General features: G+C 43.8%; 1 protein-coding gene and 1 long non-coding RNA gene across 2 annotated transcripts in view; one reads left to right on the plus strand and one right to left on the minus strand.

Moving 5' to 3' along the window:
* Positions 1 to 435, minus strand: part of ERCC4 (ERCC excision repair 4, endonuclease catalytic subunit) — a 58563-nt gene extending 58128 nt beyond the window's left edge. Inside the window, exon 1 of the mRNA XM_069734079.1 lies at positions 47 to 435. Within this exon, the coding sequence (XP_069590180.1) occupies positions 47 to 220 (174 nt within the window). The 5' untranslated portion in view covers positions 221 to 435. The remainder of the gene's footprint in view (positions 1 to 46) is intronic.
* LOC138645054 (uncharacterized) overlaps positions 227 to 23170 on the plus strand; it is an 88670-nt gene continuing 65726 nt past the window's right edge. The window contains exon 1 of the long non-coding RNA XR_011314704.1: positions 227 to 300. This is a non-coding gene — a long non-coding RNA (uncharacterized lncRNA). The remainder of the gene's footprint in view (positions 301 to 23170) is intronic.

Raw genomic sequence — 23170 nt, forward strand, 5'->3', positions numbered from 1 at the left:
TCCTGCGCCCCTGTTACCTCCTCCGTCACCTCCTGTGCCCCGTTACCTCCTCCGCGGTCCCCGTATTCAGCACCAGCACCAGGTTCCCCGGGTCACAATAAAGCCGCAGGAAGTTCTGCAGGATCCGGTCAATGCCCAGGCCACGGGCAGTGATGACCAGTCCGTCCTCGTGGAACAGGTCCAGGAAGATCTGATTCTCATATTCCAGGAGCGGAGCCATGATCAATCCCGACTACGGCAGCTGAAGCCTCGGTCCAACAGAAGGCTCCTCACAGGGCAGCACTCGGTGTCAGCGCACAGGTGGGTGCCAGAGTGCAGCATCTGCTCCTGTGCGGCTGCGCGGATCATGGAGCTTTTCTGACAGTGAATACTATAGTGAGGAAACCTGTCACTGTACGAGCCGGCAGTCCGGCGAAAGCCACTTCCGGGTTGTGGGAATCCCGGCACGCACTGCGGCATCCCACAATCCTTCGCGGCCAACCCATCAGGCGGACTGCAAGTCCTTGCTGTGAGACTGTACAAGCAGGGTTGAGCCTAGAGTGTATGGGCTCCTTCCAGGTCCTGACTGCAGCCCATACAGTGTAGCTGGCTCAGTACTGAAGATGCTAGAGTGTATGGGCTGCAGTCAGGTATATATTCCTGAAGATAGCAGACTTTATGGGCTGCTGCCTGGCCCTGACTGCAGTAAATACATGACACTAGAATGTATGTGCTCCTTCAAGGTATAAATTATTAAACCCAGCAGAATATATGGGCTCCTGCCAGGTCCTGACTGCAGCCCATACAGTCTAGTCAGCTCACTGGTGAAGACACTAGACTGTATGGGCTCCTGTCAGGTGTATATTATTGTAGATATAGACTGTACGGGCTCCTGTCAGGTGTATATTATTGTAGATATGGACTGTACAGACTCCTGTCAGGTGTATATTATTGTAGATACAGACTGTATGGGCTCCTGTCAGGTATATATTATTGTAGATACAGACTGTATGGGCTCCTGTCAGGTATATATTATTGTAGATACAGACTGTACGGGCTCCTGTCAGGTATATATTATTGTAGATACAGACTGTATGGGCTCCTGTCAGGTATATATTATTGTAGATACAGACTGTACAGACTCCTGTCAGGTGTATATTATTGTAGATACAGACTGTACGGGCTCCTGTCAGGTATATATTATTGTAGATACAGACTGTATGGGCTCCTGTCAGGTATATATTATTGTAGATACAGACTGTATGGGCTCCTGTCAGGTATATATTATTGTAGATACAGACTGTACGGGCTCCTGTCAGGTATATATTATTGTAGATACAGACTGTATGGGCTCCTGTCAGGTATATATTATTGTAGATACAGACTGTACGGGCTCCTGTCAGGTATATATTATTGTAGATACAGACTGTACGGGCTCCTGTCAGGTGTATATTATTGTAGATATAGACTGTACGGGCTCCTGTCAGGTGTATATTATTGTAGATACAGACTGTACGAGCTCCTGTCAGGTATATATTGTAGATATAGACTGTACGGGCTCCTGTCAGGTATATAGTATTGTAGATACAGACTGTACAGACTCCTGTCAGGTGTATATTATTGTAGATATAGACTGTACGGGCTCCTGTCAGGTGTATATTATTGTAGATACAGACTGTACAGGCTCCTGTCAGGTATATATTGTAGATATAGACTGTACGGGCTCCTGTCAGGTATATATTATTGTAGATACAGACTGTACAGACTCCTGTCAGGTGTATATTATTGTAGATACAGACTGTACGGGCTCCTGTCAGGTGTATATTATTGTAGATACAGACTGTACGGGCTCCTGTCAGGTGTATATTATTGTAGATATAGACTGTACGGGCTCCTGTCAGGTATATATTATTGTAGATACAGACTGTACAGACTCCTGTCAGGTGTATATTATTGTAGATACAGACTGTACGGGCTCCTGTCAGGTGTATATTATTGTAGATATAGACTGTACGGGCTCCTGTCAGGTATATATTATTGTAGATACAGACTGTACAGACTCCTGTCAGGTGTATATTATTGTAGATATAGACTGTACGAGCTCCTGTCAGGTGTATATTATTGTAGATACAGACTGTACGGGCTCCTGTCAGGTGTATATTATTGTAGATACAGACTGTACGGGCTCCTGTCAGGTGTATATTATTGTAGATATAGACTGTACGGGCTCCTGTCAGGTATATATTATTGTAGATACAGACTGTACGGGCTCCTGTCAGGTATATATTATTGTAGATATAGACTGTACGAGCTCCTGTCAGGTGTATATTATTGTAGATATAGACTGTACGGGCTCCTGTCAGGTATATAGTATGGTAGATACAGACTGTACAGACTCCTGTCAGGTATATATTATTGTAGATACAGACTGTACGGGCTCCTGTCAGGTATATAGTATTGTAGGTACAGACTGTATGGGCTCCTGTCAGGTGTATATTATTGTAGATATAGACTGTACAGACTCCTGTCAGGTGTATATTATTGTAGATACAGACTGTACGGGCTCCTGTCAGGTATATATTATTGTAGATACAGACTGTATGGGCTCCTGTCAGGTGTATATTATTGTAGATACAGACTGTACGGGCTCCTGTCAGGTATATATTATTGTAGATATAGACTGTACGGGCTCCTGTCAGGTGTATATTATTGTAGATACAGACTGTACGAGCTCCTGTCAGGTATATATTGTAGATATAGACTGTACGGGCTCCTGTCAGGTATATAGTATTGTAGATACAGACTGTACAGACTCCTGTCAGGTGTATATTATTGTAGATATAGACTGTACGGGCTCCTGTCAGGTGTATATTATTGTAGATACAGACTGTACAGGCTCCTGTCAGGTATATATTGTAGATATAGACTGTACGGGCTCCTGTCAGGTATATATTATTGTAGATACAGACTGTACAGACTCCTGTCAGGTGTATATTATTGTAGATATAGACTGTACGAGCTCCTGTCAGGTGTATATTATTGTAGATACAGACTGTACGGGCTCCTGTCAGGTGTATATTATTGTAGATACAGACTGTACGGGCTCCTGTCAGGTGTATATTATTGTAGATATAGACTGTACGGGCTCCTGTCAGGTATATATTATTGTAGATACAGACTGTACGGGCTCCTGTCAGGTATATATTATTGTAGATATAGACTGTACGAGCTCCTGTCAGGTGTATATTATTGTAGATATAGACTGTACGGGCTCCTGTCAGGTATATAGTATGGTAGATACAGACTGTACAGACTCCTGTCAGGTATATATTATTGTAGATACAGACTGTACGGGCTCCTGTCAGGTATATAGTATTGTAGGTACAGACTGTATGGGCTCCTGTCAGGTGTATATTATTGTAGATATAGACTGTACAGACTCCTGTCAGGTGTATATTATTGTAGATACAGACTGTACGGGCTCCTGTCAGGTATATAGTATTGTAGGTACAGACTGTATGGGCTCCTGTCAGGTGTATATTATTGTAGATACAGACTGTACGGGCTCCTGTCAGGTGTATATTATTGTAGATATAGACTGTACAGACTCCTGTCAGGTATATATTATTGTAGATACAGACTGTACGGGCTCCTGTCAGGTATATAGTATTGTAGTTACAGACTGTATGGGCTCCTGTCAGGTGTATATTATTGTAGATACAGACTGTACGGGCTCCTGTCAGGTGTATATTATTGTAGATATAGACTGTACAGACTCCTGTCAGGTATATATTATTGTAGATACAGACTGTACGGGCTCCTGTCAGGTATATAGTATTGTAGGTACAGACTGTATGGGCTCCTGTCAGGTGTATATTATTGTAGATATAGACTGTACAGACTCCTGTCAGGTGTATATTATTGTAGATATAGACTGTACGGGCTCCTGTCAGGTATATATTATTGTAGATATAGACTGTACAGACTCCTGTCAGGTGTATATTATTGTAGATACAGACTGTACGGGCTCCTGTCAGGTATATAGTATGGTAGATACAGACTGTACGGGCTCCTGTCAGGTATATATTATTGTAGATACAGACTGTACGGGCTCCTGTCAGGTATATATTATTGTAGATACAGACTGTACGGGCTCCTGTCAGGTGTATATTATTGTAGATACAGACTGTACGGGCTCCTGTCAGGTGTATATTATTGTAGATATAGACTGTACAGACTCCTGTCAGGTATATATTATTGTAGATACAGACTGTACGGGCTCCTGTCAGGTATATAGTATTGTAGTTACAGACTGTATGGGCTCCTGTCAGGTGTATATTATTGTAGATACAGACTGTACGGGCTCCTGTCAGGTGTATATTATTGTAGATATAGACTGTACAGACTCCTGTCAGGTATATATTATTGTAGATACAGACTGTACGGGCTCCTGTCAGGTATATAGTATTGTAGGTACAGACTGTATGGGCTCCTGTCAGGTGTATATTATTGTAGATATAGACTGTACAGACTCCTGTCAGGTGTATATTATTGTAGATATAGACTGTACGGGCTCCTGTCAGGTATATATTATTGTAGATATAGACTGTACAGACTCCTGTCAGGTGTATATTATTGTAGATACAGACTGTACGGGCTCCTGTCAGGTATATAGTATGGTAGATACAGACTGTACGGGCTCCTGTCAGGTATATATTATTGTAGATACAGACTGTACGGGCTCCTGTCAGGTATATATTATTGTAGATACAGACTGTACGGGCTCCTGTCAAGTGTATATTATTGTAGATACAGACTGTATGGGCTCCTGTCAGGTGTATATTATTGTAGATACAGACTGTACGGGCTCCTGTCAGGTATATATTATTGTAGATACAGACTGTACGGGCTCCTGTCAGGTATATATTATTGTAGATACAGACTGTACAGACTCCTGTCAGGTATATATTATTGTAGATACAGACTGTACGGGCTCCTGTCAGGTATATAGTATGGTAGATACAGACTGTACGAGCTCCTGTCAGGTATATATTATTGTAGATACAGACTGTACGGGCTCCTGTCAGGTATATATTATTGTAGATACAGACTGTACGGGCTCCTGTCAGGTGTATATTATTGTAGATACAGACTGTATGGGCTCCTGTCAGGTGTATATTATTGTAGATACAGACTGTACGGGCTCCTGTCAGGTATATATTATTGTAGATACAGACTGTACGGGCTCCTATCAGGTATATATTATTGTAGATACAGACTGTACGGGCTCCTGTCAGGTATATATTATTGTAGATACAGACTGTACGGGCTCCTGTCAGGTATATATTATTGTAGATACAGACTGTACGGGCTCCTGTCAGGTATATATTATTGTACACACAGACTGTATGGGCTCCTGTCAGGTATATAGTATGGTAGATACAGACTGTACGAGCTCCTGTCAGGTATATATTATTGTAGATACAGACTGTACGGGCTCCTGTCAGGTATATATTATTGTAGATACAGACTGTACGGGCTCCTGTCAGGTGTATATTATTGTAGATATAGACTGTACAGGCTCCTGTCAGGTGTATATTATTGTAGATATAGACTGTACGGGCTCCTGTCAGGTATATAGTATGGTAGATACAGACTGTACAGACTCCTGTCAGGTATATATTATTGTAGATACAGACTGTACGGGCTCCTGTCAGGTATATAGTATGGTAGATACAGACTGTACGGGCTCCTGTCAGGTATATATTATTGTAGATACAGACTGTACGGGCTCCTGTCAGGTGTATATTATTGTAGATATAGACTGTACGAGCTCCTGTCAGGTGTATATTATTGTAGATACAGACTGTACGGGCTCCTGTCAGGTGTATATTATTGTAGATACAGACTGTACGGGCTCCTGTCAGGTGTATATTATTGTAGATATAGACTGTACGGGCTCCTGTCAGGTATATATTATTGTAGATACAGACTGTACGGGCTCCTGTCAGGTATATATTATTGTAGATATAGACTGTACGAGCTCCTGTCAGGTGTATATTATTGTAGATATAGACTGTACGGGCTCCTGTCAGGTATATAGTATGGTAGATACAGACTGTACAGACTCCTGTCAGGTGTATATTATTGTAGATATAGACTGTACGGGCTCCTGTCAGGTATATAGTATGGTAGATACAGACTGTACAGACTCCTGTCAGGTATATATTATTGTAGATACAGACTGTACGGGCTCCTGTCAGGTATATAGTATGGTATAGACTGTACGGGCTCCTGTCAGGTATATATTATTGTAGATACAGACTGTACGGGCTCCTGTCAGGTATATAGTATTGTAGGTACAGACTGTATGGGCTCCTGTCAGGTGTATATTATTGTAGATACAGACTGTACGGGCTCCTGTCAGGTGTATATTATTGTAGATATAGACTGTACAGACTCCTGTCAGGTATATATTATTGTAGATACAGACTGTACGGGCTCCTGTCAGGTATATAGTATTGTAGTTACAGACTGTATGGGCTCCTGTCAGGTGTATATTATTGTAGATACAGACTGTACGGGCTCCTGTCAGGTGTATATTATTGTAGATATAGACTGTACAGACTCCTGTCAGGTATATATTATTGTAGATACAGACTGTACGGGCTCCTGTCAGGTATATAGTATTGTAGGTACAGACTGTATGGGCTCCTGTCAGGTGTATATTATTGTAGATATAGACTCAAGATTCAAGATTCAAAGAAGCTTTATTGGCAGGACCAAATACACATCAGTTTTGCCAAAGCAAGTGTATAGAGGCAATAGGGATAGGGACTGAGGGGATGTTGGGTAGGAGCTGTGGGGGGAGGTGGATGGGGCAGATCCAGGTTGGGGGCTATAGTCCATGGCATAGGGGAGGTGGATGGGGCAGATCCAGGTTGGGGGCTATAGTCCATGGCATAGGGGAGGTGGATGGGGCAGGTTCAGGTTGGGGGCTATAGTCCATGGCATAGGGGAGGTGGATGGGGCAGGTCCATTGTGGGGGCTATAGTCCATGGCATAGGGGAGGTGGATGGGGCAGATCCAGGTTGGGGGCTATAGTCCATGGCATCATAGTTCTCTTTCTCGCAGTCTATGGCATTCGCTCACATACCGCGCTGCTATCTCCACCGCTCTCTCTTCTTCTCCCAGCAAGATATATGTTTTCTCTTCCTCCTTCATGGTGATGAAGTCTGGGAAGAGATGTGAGAGTCTCCTGAAGTGAGTGTCCCTCACTGCTGAGTATTTGGAGCAGTGTAGCAGGAAGTGGGTTTCGTCCTCTATGGCCTCCTGGTCACAGTGTTGGCACAGTCTTTCCTCCCTGGGCTTGTAGCTTTGCCTGTGTCGGCCACATTCGATGGCCAGACTGTGGGCGCTGAGTCTATATCGGCTCAGGATCTGGCGGTCTCTGGGGTCCGGGAGTTTCTCCAGATATGGGGCCAGTCTGTAGTCTCTCTGTAGGCTCCGGTACATGGTCAGTTTCTGTGAGCTGATGATATCATTCTTCCAGTCACTGACATACCTCTCCTGGCCTTCATCTGCCATCTTCCTAATTCCGGCTTTTGTCAGGTTGTTGTGATTGGTGTTCTGCTCCGGTTGGGTTTGGCTGGGCTGTTCCGGGGGTTCTGGTTTTTCTGTTTCACCTTCATGTATCAGGGCTTTATGGTGATGGGAGCTTGGATTGCTCCTATGCAGGTGAGCCCGGAATGACAGCGCCCTCTTTAGAACTGTCAGGTGTAGAGGGAATCTGCCCAGCTCGGCCCGACAAGCACTGTTGGAGGTGCTCCGATGGACCTGGAGAAGGTGCTTGCAGAATTCCAGGTGGAATATTTCTGTTGGACTGGAGTCCCACTTTGACCAGTCTGGGTAGGTGTGAGGACCCCAGACTTCGCTGCCATACAGGAGGATTGGGGCGATGATGGAGTCGAAGATTTTTAGCCAGACCCTCACTGGTGGCTTCAGATGGTAGAGTGTCCTTCGGATGGCATAGAAGGTTTTGCAGGCCTTGTCTTTCAGGGTCTCTATGGCTTGTTTGAAGTTCCCTGACCGGTGAATCTCTAGGCCCAGGTAGGTATATTTGTCCGTTCCTGTGAGGTCGCAGTTGTTGAGGATAAATGATGGGTGTTGGTCTGATCTTCTCTTTCTCCTCTGGAACACCATGGTGTTGGTTTTCTTTAGGTTGACCGGTAGGGCCCAGGTGGAGCTGAATTTCTCTAGGATTTTCAGGTTGTCCTGGAGGCCTTTCTCGGTTGGTGACAGCAGCAGCAGGTCATCTGCATACAGCAGGAATTTCACCTGAGCGTCGTGGAGGGTGAGTCCTGGTGCTGAGGAGGATTCCAGGGCGGTAGCCAGCTCGTTGATGTAGATGTTGAAGAGCGTTGGGCTTAGGCTGCAGCCTTGTCTTACTCCGCGGCTCTGCTGGAAAAAAGCCGTTCTTTTGCCGCTCACACTCACGCTGCAGCTGCTCTCGGTGTAGGAGCTTTTGATGACATCGTAGGTCTTTCCTCCTATTCCACTCTCCAGCAGTTTCAGGAATAAGCCCGGGTGCCACACTGAATCAAAGGCCTTTTTAAAGTCCACAAAGCAGGCGTATATCTTCCCATTCTTTGTATTGTAGATGTGTCTCTGAATGAGGCTGTGCAGAGTATAGATGTGGTCAGTGGTGCGGTGGTTCGGCATGAACCCTGCTTGGCTCTTGTTGAGGACGTTGTGCTCGGTGAGGAAGGTGAGGATCCTCTTGTTCAGGATACTGTTGAACAGTTTTCCCAGGTTGCTGCTGACGCATATGCCTCTGTAGTTGGCTGGGTCATACCTGTCCCCACTCTTGTGGATGGGTGTGATGAGGCCTTGGTTCCAGGTACGAGGGAAGTAGCCGGCACTCAGTACAATATTGAAGAGTTTAACCATTGCAGCCTGTATTTCTGGTGGGCTGTACTTCAGCATTTCTGGTAGGATTCCATCTAGGCCACCGGCTTTTCTACTTCTTATGGAGGAGAGTCTCTCGGTTACTTCCTGTAGTGTTATAGGTGTATCCACCGGGTTTTGGAAGTTTTTGATTTTTTCCTCCATTGCTTTTAGTTTCGCCATTATGTTTTCCTGTTCTTGGCTTAGTCCTTCCTTTGGAATGTCTTTATAGAGGTCTCTGAAGTATTGGAGCCAGAGGTTGCCATTTTGGATATGGTTGTTGTTTTTCTTGTCTTTGGTGTCCATGTGGTTCCATAGTTCCCAGAAGGAGTGGTCTTGGAGGGCGTCTTGGAGTTGATTGAGCTTCGTAGAGATGTAACTCTGCTTCTTCCTCCTGAGGATGGTTTTGTACTGCTTTTGTATGGAGTCATAGGCTTCCCTCAGACCCAGGTGGTTGGGGTCTCTGTGTTTCTTGTTGGAGGCTGTTCTCAGGGTCTTCCGTACAGCTTTACATTCTCTGTCAAACCAGCCATTGACCTGTGTTTCTTTTGGTCTCTTGTAGTCGACTTTTTTAAGGTCAGACAGTCTGGCCATTGCGTAGAATATATTGTTGAGGTCCTTTGCTGCTTGGTTCACTCCCTCTGGGTTTGGCATGTACTCAAGGTTGTAGAAGTGGTGGAGCATCCGCTGTATTTCAGGTCTTCTGGAAGCTTCTTTATATCTTAGTGCCGATATTTTGGACCATTTATAGGATGGAGGCCGGGTGAAGAGGCCGCTCTGCTGTGGCTTCTGAGTGGATGGTTTCTCTGTAGATTTCATGTACAGAAGAAGTTGGCTGTGGTCTGACAGGTGCGTTTGTGGGGTGACTATGAAGGCGCTGACATCTGCCAGGTTCATGTCTGTAATGGCGTAATCAACTACACTCCTCCCTACATGGGAGTTTAGTGTATACCTTCCTAAGGAGTCACCCTTGCATCGTCCATTAAGGATATGAAGTCCTAAACTTTTACATACGTTCAGGAGCTTTCTGCCACTTTTGTTGACTGTACTGTCATAGCTGTTTCTCTCAGTGTGTACAGGGTCTTGGCCGTCATTCTCTGCTCCAAGTATGTAGATGTTTCCATCCGTGGTCAGGAAGTCTCTCTCTCTCCCTGTTCTTGCATTGAGGTCTCCAAAGATGAGAACTTTGCCCAGGGCCTGATAATGGGCGGCTTCTCTTTGTAAGATTTCGAAGCAGTCTGGATTGAAGTAGGGGGACTCTGGCGGTGGTATATAGGTGGCACAGAGGTGGACATCAGACTGACAGGTGAGGATGGAGCTGCTGATTCTGATCCATATGTGGCTGCCTCCTTTCTTCACCGGTTTGATGTACTGGTGGAGCTCCTCTTTATACCAGATCGCTACTCCTCCTGAGCCCCGGCCCTGTTTGATGTTTTTATTTTTCTGGGCATGGACCAAGAATTCCTTGTATCCAATAGGCACCAGGGATTCGTTTTCGGCTCTGGTCCATGTTTCCAGGAGGATCTGAATGTCTATATTTTTCATACTTTGTATAAAATCAGGGTCCTTTGTTTTAGATCCAAAGGTTGAGGCGTTGAGACCCTGGATATTCCAGCTGCTGATTGTAAGTGAAGACATTCTTCTGTGTGGTTTGTGTGTATATACCTTGTAATGAGTATGGCTGTGTGGGACAAACTGGATTTCTGACAGTTTTATAGTGGTGCTTGGTTCCATCCGGTCACATTATTATTCTGCGCAGTGCATTGAGCAGGTTTATTATCTCATCCCTATCTCTGCTCTGCATGTATCTGTGTGGGCTTGGTGGTGTCCTCGGTGGAGGTCTCCACCTCCGATGGTCTGACACTGGGTGAAGAGCTTTGTTTCCAGCTCCAGGAGGTAGCCTTGGGGTTTTCTGCTTTATCGTTCTCGGGGGTCTTTCAGTGTGATTATGGCCACTGTTGAATCCAGGCCCGGGGTCTCTGTTTAGCACGATGTCCTTCAGCTCTTTGGCCAGGAGGCTGACCCCTTGTTTGTTGAGGTGTTTATCATCGTGCAGGTGACTGTTGTTTATGGAGAGGTGTTGTGCCAGGGTCACGTTTGGCACAGTCTTGATCTTTTCAGTCAGTTCTGCATTGATGGCTTGGGTGGTTTGCCTGGGTATGTCCTTTCTTGGAAGCAGCGATGACAGAATGATTTTACTGTCCCGGAATTTTAGGTTTGCCATCTTTGCCAGGTTGATCAGTTGTTCTGCGATCTGCTGGTCTGGCCGATTGTTTGTACCCGTGTGTATAATAATGTGCTTTGGGTTGGTAAACCGTGGTCTACTGATGACCTCTGTCACCTGTTCAATACTTGCACAGCGGATTGTACGGACCTGTTTTCCTGGGAATAGCCGCTGTGTATTTAGGTACTTCCCATTTGAGTCCATTATTAGGACAATATCAGGACTTTGTGATGTCTTGGGTGGGCTACGGTGCTGCTGACGAGGGTCTGTGGTGCTGGCTTTGCTGGTGGCTGGTTCTGTTCTCTCTTCCATCTCTCTGGTTTCAGGATTTGAGTCCATTATTAGGACAGTATCAGGACTTTGTGATGTCTTGGGTGGGCTACGGTGCTGCTGACGAGGGTCTGTGGTGCTGGCTTTGCTGGTGGCTGGTTCTGTTCTCTCTTCCATCTCTCTGGTTTCAGGATTTGAGTCCATTATTAGGACAGTATCAGGACTTTGTGATGTCTTGGGTGGGCTACGGTGCTGCTGACGAGGGTCTGTGGTGCTGGCTTTGCTGGTGGCTGGTTCTGTTCTCTCTTCCATCTCTCTGGTTTCAGGATTTGAGTCCATTATTAGGACAGTATCAGGACTTTGTGATGTCTTGGGTGGGCTACGGTGCTGCTGATGGGGTTCAGTGGTGGCCATATTGTCTGCTCTCTGGCATGTTTTCGTTGCCCCCTGCTGGTTCAGATGACCAGGGCTATGGGCTTTTAATTCTCTAATCTCCTTTCGGAGTTGATCATTGTCTTTTTTCAGCTCCCCCATTTCCTGTAGTGCTGCCTTGTATTGACACTTCATTTCACACATTTCGGCCCTTATTTTCTGTGTGGCTGTGTCATTTGCTGCTTGGTAATTTGCGTTGCTTTGTGAGTTTCTTTCACATTCTAATTTCAGTTGGGCCAAGTCTCTTTCTAGTTGAGATAAGAAGTCTCTGATGTTATCAGGCGAGAGGTGTGAAGTGTCGGGGGTTAGGCGGCTCTGTCTGGGAATCCCTATGTGAGCATTAGAGGTAGCTGCTGGGGCTTGTAGTCCTTTATAGGTTTGTGCCTGCTCTTTGATATCGGAGAAACAATTTTCAAATTGCTGCAGAATCTCCTCCGTCCCCTGCGCCATGACTGTGCCAGTTTTGTATAGGAGTATGGTGAGCGCATTGGTGTCCTCATCTGCTTGGCTGGTAATTTTAATCTGCTGGACACCTTTATCGTTGGTTTTAGATACATGTTTGTATCGTTTGCACAGCGCAGTGCGCCAAGCTGAGGGGTGGTCTGTATAGAATAATACATTGGTTTTTCTTTTTGGTTCTTTCTTTGTGAAATCTGCATAAAGGGTCTCTGGATTCTCTCTAAGGCTACGTTCACATTGGCGTTCCGCCAATGTGCGTCGCTGTTGCGCCGGCGACGCGCCGGCGACGCAGCGGCGACGCAGCGGCGACGCAGCGGCGACGCGCCCCTATGTTTAACATAGGGGACGCGTGCGTCGTTTTGGTGGCGTTTTTCGCCACGTGCGTCGTTTCCGACGCTAGCGTCGGACGCAAGAAAACGCTACATTGTAGCATTTTCTGTGCGTCCGATTTTCGTCAAAAACGACGCACGCGTCGCAAAACGCGCGCGTTTTTGCGCGCGTTTGCGCGCGTTTTTACGTGCGTCGCGCGTTGCGTCGCCGACGCAGGGCGGCGCAACGCTAGTGTGAACCTAGCCTAACGTAGTCCATCTTGGATTTATTGCCCCCCTGTGTTATCTCCAGATCTGGCCCCCAGCATTCCTGTGTCTCTGGCTCCGGGCTTTGTTCATTTACATGTTCTAAATTTGTGTTTTCCATTTTGTAGTTATATGTTAATTATAATCCTTGTTTCTAAGAAGATTAATTTGTAGCAAGTCTATAGGTTGTGTTGTAGTTAAAGAATTCTCCTACCTTCTATAGGTCCAGGTATCAGGATGTCAGATGTATGATGTCGGCTGCTTCCAGTCTGTGTCCTCCAGGGGATTCTTGTTTTGTCCTTTAAATCCTCCAATTCTTCCTTTTTTCATAAAATGTAAAGTCCAGTTCAGTCCAGATCACTTTTATGTTCCACGGAGTTGAGTTTTTCCAGGTTTTGTCTTACAGTTGACTCATTACAAGGTATAAAGTGATGGAAATTCAGGAGCTCATGTTCAGTGCTTCTTACTCCTAGGAATGGTGGGCGGGATCTGTAGACTGTACAGACTCCTGTCAGGTGTATATTATTGTAGATATAGACTGTACGGGCTCCTGTCAGGTATATATTATTGTAGATATAGACTGTACAGACTCCTGTCAGCTGTATATTATTGTAGATACAGACTGTACGGGCTCCTGTCAGGTATATAGTATGGTAGATACAGACTGTACGGGCTCCTGTCAGGTATATATTATTGTAGATACAGACTGTACGGGCTCCTGTCAGGTATATATTATTGTAGATACAGACTGTACGGGCTCCTGTCAGGTGTATATTATTGTAGATACAGACTGTACGGGCTCCTGTCAGGTGTATATTATTGTAGATATAGACTGTACAGACTCCTGTCAGGTATATATTATTGTAGATACAGACTGTACGGGCTCCTGTCAGGTATATAGTATTGTAGTTACAGACTGTATGGGCTCCTGTCAGGTGTATATTATTGTAGATACAGACTGTACGGGCTCCTGTCAGGTGTATATTATTGTAGATATAGACTGTACAGACTCCTGTCAGGTATATATTATTGTAGATACAGACTGTACGGGCTCCTGTCAGGTATATAGTATTGTAGGTACAGACTGTATGGGCTCCTGTCAGGTGTATATTATTGTAGATATAGACTGTACAGACTCCTGTCAGGTGTATATTATTGTAGATATAGACTGTACGGGCTCCTGTCAGGTATATATTATTGTAGATATAGACTGTACAGACTCCTGTCAGGTGTATATTACTGTAGATACAGACTGTACGGGCTCCTGTCAGGTATATAGTATGGTAGATACAGACTGTACGGGCTCCTGTCAGGTATATAGTATTGTAGATACAGACTGTACGGGCTCCTGTCAGGTATATATTATTGTAGATACAGACTGTACGGGCTCCTGTCAGGTGTATATTATTGTAGATACAGACTGTATGGGCTCCTGTCAGGTGTATATTATTGTAGATACAGACTGTACGGGCTCCTGTCAGGTATATATTATTGTAGATACAGACTGTACGGGCTCCTGTCAGGTATATATTATTGTAGATACAGACTGTACAGACTCCTGTCAGGTATATATTATTGTAGATACAGACTGTACGGGCTCCTGTCAGGTATATAGTATGGTAGATACAGACTGTACGAGCTCCTGTCAGGTATATATTATTGTAGATACAGACTGTACGGGCTCCTGTCAGGTATATATTATTGTAGATACAGACTGTACGGGCTCCTGTCAGGTGTATATTATTGTAGATACAGACTGTATGGGCTCCTGTCAGGTGTATATTATTGTAGATACAGACTGTACGGGCTCCTGTCAGGTATATATTATTGTAGATACAGACTGTACGGGCTCCTGTCAGGTATATATTATTGTAGATACAGACTGTACGGGCTCCTGTCAGGTATATATTATTGTAGATACAGACTGTACGGGCTCCTGTCAGGTATATATTATTGTAGATACAGACTGTACGGGCTCCTGTCAGGTATATATTATTGTACACACAGACTGTATGGGCTCCTGTCAGGTAGTATGGTAGATACAGACTGTACGAGCTCCTGTCAGGTATATATTATTGTAGATACAGACTGTACGGGCTCCTGTCAGGTATATATTATTGTAGATACAGACTGTACGGGCTCCTGTCAGGTGTATATTATTGTAGATATAGACTGTACAGGCTCCTGTCAGGTGTATATTATTGTAGATATAGACTGTACGGGCTCCTGTCAGGTATATAGTATGGTAGATACAGACTGTACAGACTCCTGTCAGGTATATATTATTGTAGATACAGACTGTACGGGCTCCTGTCAGGTATATAGTATGGTAGATACAGACTGTACGGGCTCCTGTCAGGTATATATTATTGTAGATACAGACTGTACGGGCTCCTGTCAGGTATATATTATTGTAGATATAGACTGTACGGGCTCCTGTCAGGTATATATTATTGTAGATACAGACTGTACGGGCTCCTGTCAGGTATATAGTATGGTAGATATAGACTGTACGGACTCCTGTCAGGTATGTATTATTGTAGATACAGACTGTACGGGCTCCTGTCAGGTATATATTATTGTAGATACAGACTGTACGGGCTCCTGTCAGGTATGTATTATTGTAGATATAGACTGTACGGGCTCCTGTCAGGTGTATATTATTGTAGATACAGACTGTACGGGCTCCTGTCAGGTATATAGTATGGTAGATACAGACTGTACGAGCTCCTGTCAGGTATATATTATTGTAGATACAGACTGTACGGGCTCCTGTCAGGTATATATTATTGTAGATACCGACTGTACGGGCTCCTGTCAGGTGTATATTATTGTAGATACAGACTGTATGGGCTCCTGTCAGGTGTATATTATTGTAGATACAGACTGTACGGGCTCCTGTCAGGTATATATTATTGTAGATACAGACTGTACGGGCTCCTGTCAGGTATATATTATTGTAGATACAGACTGTACGGGCTCCTGTCAGGTATATATTATTGTAGATACAGACTGTACGGGCTCCTGTCAGGTATATATTATTGTAGTTACAGACTGTATGGGCTCCTGTCAGGTGTATATTATTGTAGATACAGACTGTACGGGCTCCTGTCAGGTATATATTATTGTAGATACAGACTGTACGGGCTCCTGTCAGGTATATATTATTGTACACACAGACTGTATGGGCTCCTGTCAGGTATATAGTATGGTAGATACAGACTGTACGAGCTCCTGTCAGGTATATATTATTGTAGATACAGACTGTACGGGCTCCTGTCAGGTATATATTATTGTAGATACAGACTGTACGGGCTCCTGTCAGGTGTATATTATTGTAGATATAGACTGTACAGGCTCCTGTCAGGTGTATATTATTGTAGATATAGACTGTACGGGCTCCTGTCAGGTATATAGTATGGTAGATACAGACTGTACAGACTCCTGTCAGGTATATATTATTGTAGATACAGACTGTACGGGCTCCTGTCAGGTATATAGTATGGTAGATACAGACTGTACGGGCTCCTGTCAGGTATATATTATTGTAGATACAGACTGTACGGGCTCCTGTCAGGTATATATTATTGTAGATACAGACTGTACGGGCTCCTGTCAGGTGTATATTATTGTAGATACAGACTGTATGGGCTCCTGTCAGGTGTATATTATTGTAGATACAGACTGTACGGGCTCCTGTCAGGTATATATTATTGTAGATACAGACTGTACGGGCTCCTGTCAGGTATATATTATTGTAGATACAGACTGTACGGGCTCCTGTCAGGTATATATTATTGTAGATACAGACTGTACGGGCTCCTGTCAGGTATATATTATTGTAGATACAGACTGTACGGGCTCCTGTCAGGTATATATTATTGTACACACAGACTGTATGGGCTCCTGTCAGGTATATAGTATGGTAGATACAGACTGTACGAGCTCCTGTCAGGTATATATTATTGTAGATACAGACTGTACGGGCTCCTGTCAGGTATATATTATTGTAGATACAGACTGTACGGGCTCCTGTCAGGTGTATATTATTGTAGATACAGACTGTACGAGCTCCTGTCAGGTGTATATTATTGTAGATATAGACTGTACGAGCTCCTGTCAGGTGTATATTATTGTAGATATAGACTGTACGGGCTCCTGTCAGGTGTATATTATTGTAGATATAGACTGTACGGGCTCCTGTCAGGTATATAGTATGGTAGATACAGACTGTATGGGCTCCTGTCAGGTATATAGTATGGTAGATACAGACTGTATGGGCTCCTGTCAGGTGTATATTATTGTAGATATAGACTGTACGGGCTCCTGTCAGGTATATATTATTGTAGATATAGACTGTACGGGCTCCTGTCAGGTATATATTATTGTAGATATAGACTGTACAGACTCCTGTCAGGTATATATTATTGTAGATACAGACTGTACGGGCTCCTGTCAGGTCTATAGTATGGTAGATACAGACTGTATGGGCTCCTGTCAGGTGTATATTATTGTAGATACAGACTGTACGGGCCCCTGTCAGGTATATATTATTGTAGATACAGACTGTACGGGCCCCTGTCAGGTATATATTATTGTAGATACAGACTGTACGGGCTCCTGTCAGGTATATATTATTGTAGATACAGACTGTACGGGCTCCTGTCAGGTGTATATTATTGTAGATATAGACTGTACGGGCTCCTGTCAGGTATATATTATTGTAGATACAGACTGTACGGGCTCCTGTCAGGTATATATTATTGTAGATATAGACTGTACGAGCTCCTGTCAGGTGTATATTATTGTAGATACAGACTGTACGGGCTCCTGTCAGGTATATATTATTGTAGATATAGACTGTACGAGCTCCTGTCAGGTGTATATTATTGTAGATATAGACTGTACGGGCTCCTGTCAGGTATATAGTATGGTAGATACAGACTGTACAGACTCCTGTCAGGTATATATTATTGTAGATACAGACTGTACGGGCTCCTGTCAGGTATATAGTATTGTAGGTACAGACTGTATGGGCTCCTGTCAGGTGTATATTATTGTAGATACAGACTGTACGGGCTCCTGTCAGGTGTATATTATTGTAGATATAGACTGTACAGACTCCTGTCAGGTATATATTATTGTAGATACAGACTGTACGGGCTCCTGTCAGGTATATATTATTGTAGATATAGACTGTACGAGCTCCTGTCAGGTGTATATTATTGTAGATATAGACTGTACGGGCTCCTGTCAGGTATATAGTATGGTAGATACAGACTGTACGAGCTCCTGTCAGGTGTATATTATTGTAGATACAGACTGTACGGGCTCCTGTCAGGTATATATTATTGTAGATACAGACTGTACGGGCTCCTGTCAGGTATATAGTATTGTAGTTACAGACTGTATGGGCTCCTGTCAGGTGTATATTATTGTAGATACAGGCTGTACGGGCTCCTGTCAGGTATATAGTATTGTAGTTACAGACTGTATGGGCTCCTGTCAGGTGTATATTATTGTAGATATAGACTGTACGGGCTCCTGTCAGGTATATATTATGGTAGATACAGACTGTACAGACTCCTGTCAGGTATATATTATTGTAGATACAGACTGTACGGGCTCCTGTCAGGTATATAGTATTGTAGTTACAGACTGTATGGGCTCCTGTCAGGTGTATATTATTGTAGATACAGACTGTACAGGCTCCTGTCAGGTATATATTATGGTAGATACAGACTGTACAGACTCCTGTCAGGTATATATTATTGTAGATACAGACTGTACGGGCTCCTGTCAGGTATATAGTATTGTAGTTACAGACTGTATGGGCTCCTGTCAGGTGTATATTATTGTAGATACAGACTGTACGGGCTCCTGTCAGGTGTATATAATTGTAGATATAGACTGTACAGACTCCTGTCAGGTATATATTATTGTAGATACAGACTGTACGGGCTCCTGTCAGGTATATAGTATTGTAGGTACAGACTGTATGGGCTCCTGTCAGGTGTATATTATTGTAGATATAGACTGTACAGACTCCTGTCAGGTGTATATTATTGTAGATATAGACTGTACGGGCTCCTGTCAGGTATATATTATGGTAGATACAGACTGTACAGACTCCTGTCAGGTATATATTATTGTAGATACAGACTGTACGGGCTCCTGTCAGGTATATAGTATTGTAGTTACAGACTGTATGGGCTCCTGTCAGGTGTATATTATTGTAGATACAGACTGTACGGGCTCCTGTCAGGTGTATATTATTGTAGATATAGACTGTACAGACTCCTGTCAGGTATATATTATTGTAGATACAGACTGTACGGGCTCCTGTCAGGTGTATATTATTGTAGATATAGACTGTACAGACTCCTGTCAGGTGTATATTATTGTAGATACAGACTGTACGGGCTCCTGTCAGGTGTATATTATTGTAGATATAGACTGTACGAGCTCCTGTCAGGTATATATTATTGTAGATACAAACTGTACGGGCTCCTGTCAGGTGTATATTATTGTAGATATAGACTGTACAGACTCCTGTCAGGTGTATATTATTGTAGATATAGACTGTACGGGCTCCTGTCAGGTATATATTATGGTAGATACAGACTGTACAGACTCCTGTCAGGTATATATTATTGTAGATACAGACTGTACGGGCTCCTGTCAGGTATATATTATTGTAGATATAGACTGTACAGACTCCTGTCAGGTATATATTATTGTAGATACAGACTGTACGGGCTCCTGTCAGGTATATAGTATTGTAGTTACAGACTGTATGGGCTCCTGTCAGGTGTATATTATTGTAGATACAGACTGTACGGGCTCCTGTCAGGTGTATATTATTGTAGATATAGACTGTACAGACTCCTGTCAGGTATATATTATTGTAGATACAGACTGTACGGGCTCCTGTCAGGTATATAGTATTGTAGGTACAGACTGTATGGGCTCCTGTCAGGTATATATTATTGTAGATACAGACTGTACGGACTCCTGTCAGGTATATATTATTGTAGATATAGACTGTACGGGCTCCTGTCAGGTATATATTATTGTAGGTACAGACTGTACGAGCTCCTGTCAGGTGTATATTATTGTAGATACAGACTGTACGGGCTCCTGTCAGGTGTATATTATTGTAGATATAGACTGTACGAGCTCCTGTCAGGTGTATATTATTGTAGATATAGACTGTACGGGCTCCTGTCAGGTATATAGTATTGTAGATATAGACTGTATGGGCTCCTGTCAGGTATATATTATTGTAGATATAGACTGTACGGGCTCCTGTCAGGTATATATTAATTATGGTATCAGAATGTATGGGCCCCTGTCAGGTATATATTAGTGATGATATCAGAATGTATGGGCCCCTGTCAGGTATATATTACTGATGATATCAGAATGTACGGGCTCCTGTCAGGTATATATTAGTGATGATATAAGAAGGTATGGGCTCCTGTCAGAAATATATATATATATATATATATATATATATATTATTGATGGTATCAGAATGTATGGGCTCCGGTCAGGTATATATTAGTGATATCAGAATGTATGGGCCCCTGTCAGGTATATATGCTGCGATTGTTCTCGTATGCTGATTCGGCATGAAAAAATAATCACAGATGTGATCTGTCCCATAGATTAACACTGGTCCGAGTGCCATGCGATGTTTTCTCACATAGCGCTCGTCCGTATTCTACGCTAGTGTGACCCCGGCCTTAAACTTATGAAGAGACACAGACCACCTGCAGCTCAGCCTTCATCAATATTTAAATTACAAGTTTTTCACCATCCAAAAAATGCTATTTTTTACCTAGTTCCATAGGTTTCTTAAAGGGAACCTGTCACCAGGTTTTCCCCATATATAGTACCACCAGAACCTATATGCCCTTATACACACCCTTCTACAGTGCTGTACCGTACATACCGTATATACTCGAGTATAAGCCGAGATTTTCAGCCCACTTTTTTGGGCTGAAAGTGACCCTCTCGGCTTATACTCAAGTCATTGTCGGCGGGGGAGGGGGAGCGGCGGCTGTCACATACTCACCTGCTCCCGGCGCGGTCCCTGCATGTCCGATGGTCTCCGGGCAGCTCTTCCTTTGTTCAACGGTCACGTGGAACCGCTCATTAATGAATATGGATGCATATTCATTACTTTAATGAGCTGTTCGTGACAGCTGAACATAGGAAGACACTGCCGACTCCCGGAGACCATCTGACAGTGAGAAGCTGCCAGGGACCGCGTCGGGAGCAGGTGAGTATGACGGGGAAGGTGAGCATTGCGCGATATTCACCTCTCCCCTTTCCACAGCTGCGGGCCGCTCTGTCCTCTGGCTGTGACTGTTTAGGTCAGAGGGCACGATGACGTAATTAGTGTGCGCGCTGCCCTCTGCCTGAACAGTCAGTGCAGAGGATGGAAGACAGAGCAGCGCGCAGCAGTGGAAAGTGCCGGGGGCCTGAGCGAAGAGAGGCGAGTATGTGTTTTTATTTTATGTTATTCGCAGCAACAGCAAATGGGGCATAATGTGTGGAGCATCTCATGGGGCATAATGTGTGGAGCATCTCATGGGGCATAATCTATGGAGTAAAATCTATGGAGCATCTTATGGGGCCATCAACCTTTATGCAGCATTGTATGGGGCAAAAGTTTCTATGAAGCATCTTATGGGGCCATTATTAACATTTGTGCAGCATTATATGGGGCATATTTTAATATGGAGCATCTTATGGGGCCATCATAAACTTTATGGAGCATTATATGGGGCTCCTCATTCAATATGGATATTCAAAAACACTTAACCTACTGATGTCTCAATTAATTTTACTTTTATTGGTATCTATTTTTATTTTTGACATTTACCAGTAGCTGCTGCATTTTCCACCCTAAGGCTTATACTCGAGTCATTAAGTTTTCCCAGTTTTTTGTGGCAAAATTAGGGGGGGTGGTCGGCTTCTACTCGAGTATATACGGTATGTCCCTAAGCCAATGTGCATAATGTAAATAACTTCTTATACTCACCTACGGGGCGGTCCGGTGTTATGTTTGGCGCTGGTCTTCATCCGGCACAGTCCTTCCCGTGGATGATGTGTTCTACATCATCCACACAACCTCCCTCATCACGCTTCTGTGCAGGAACACTTCTCTGCCGAGCACAAAGCAAAGTACTGCAACGGGCAGAAAGAAGTGCGATGCACAGGAGCACGATGGAAGACACCGTGTGGATGACATAGGACGCGTCATCGACTCAAAGAAAGAAGGACGGTGATAGAAGAGGAGAAGGCCCCGGATTAAGACTAGCAAAGCCCATTGTATGGGGCTAGGCAAGTCTTAAGGGCATACAGATAGTGGTTGTGCTTTATAAAATGCTGTATATAAGGGTATACAGGCAGTGGGCCTACTATATATACACAGCATTCTAGAATGCTATATATAAAGGCATATAGATAGTGGTCGTACTTTATGTGGAGGGGGGGGGGACAGAAACAATGATTGAATACCCTGTAGTAAGTGAACGGCTACAGTGCAAGAAAATAAAGGGTACTTAGTTAACACTTTTTTGGGGGCCTGAGAAAGGAGTCAGAAAAGAGCATCGGGGCGGACGCGCTGCGGTGAATGTCAGTGTCTATATCTAGCACGGCATAATTTTCATAACCAGCAGAGGGAAAGCTGACAGCTGATGTTAATATTCTGGAAAGGAGCCAATAACCATAAAGGTTCCCAGGCTATTAATATCAGCTCACAGCTGTTTGCTTAGCCTTTACTGGCTATTTTACAGTGGGACACAAAATATTGACATGGGGTCCCCCTATAAAAGCTGTAGGCTGATATTAATAGTCTGTGAAGAGGCCATGGATATTGGCAGCCCCAGAGGCTAAAAACCATCAGCGCTCAGCCATCCCAGAAATGGCGCATCTTATACAGGTCCTTCTCAAAAAATTAGCATATTGTGTTAAATTTCATTATTTACCATAATGTAATGATTACAATTAAACTTTCATATATTATAGATTCATTATCCACCAACTGAAATTTGTCAGGTCTTTTATTGTTTTAATACTGATGATTTTGGCATACAACTCCTGATAACCCAAAAAACCTGTCTCAATAAATTAGCATATTTCACCCATCCAATCAAATAAAAGTGTTTTTTAATAACAAACAAAAAAAACATCAAATAATAATGTTCAGTTATGCACTCAATACTTGGTCGGGAATCCTTTGGCAGAAATGACTGCTTCAATGCGGCGTGGC

This window comes from Ranitomeya imitator, chromosome 7 (assembly GCF_032444005.1).
Source record: "Ranitomeya imitator isolate aRanImi1 chromosome 7, aRanImi1.pri, whole genome shotgun sequence".
NCBI classification, from domain to species: Eukaryota; Metazoa; Chordata; class Amphibia; order Anura; family Dendrobatidae; genus Ranitomeya; species Ranitomeya imitator.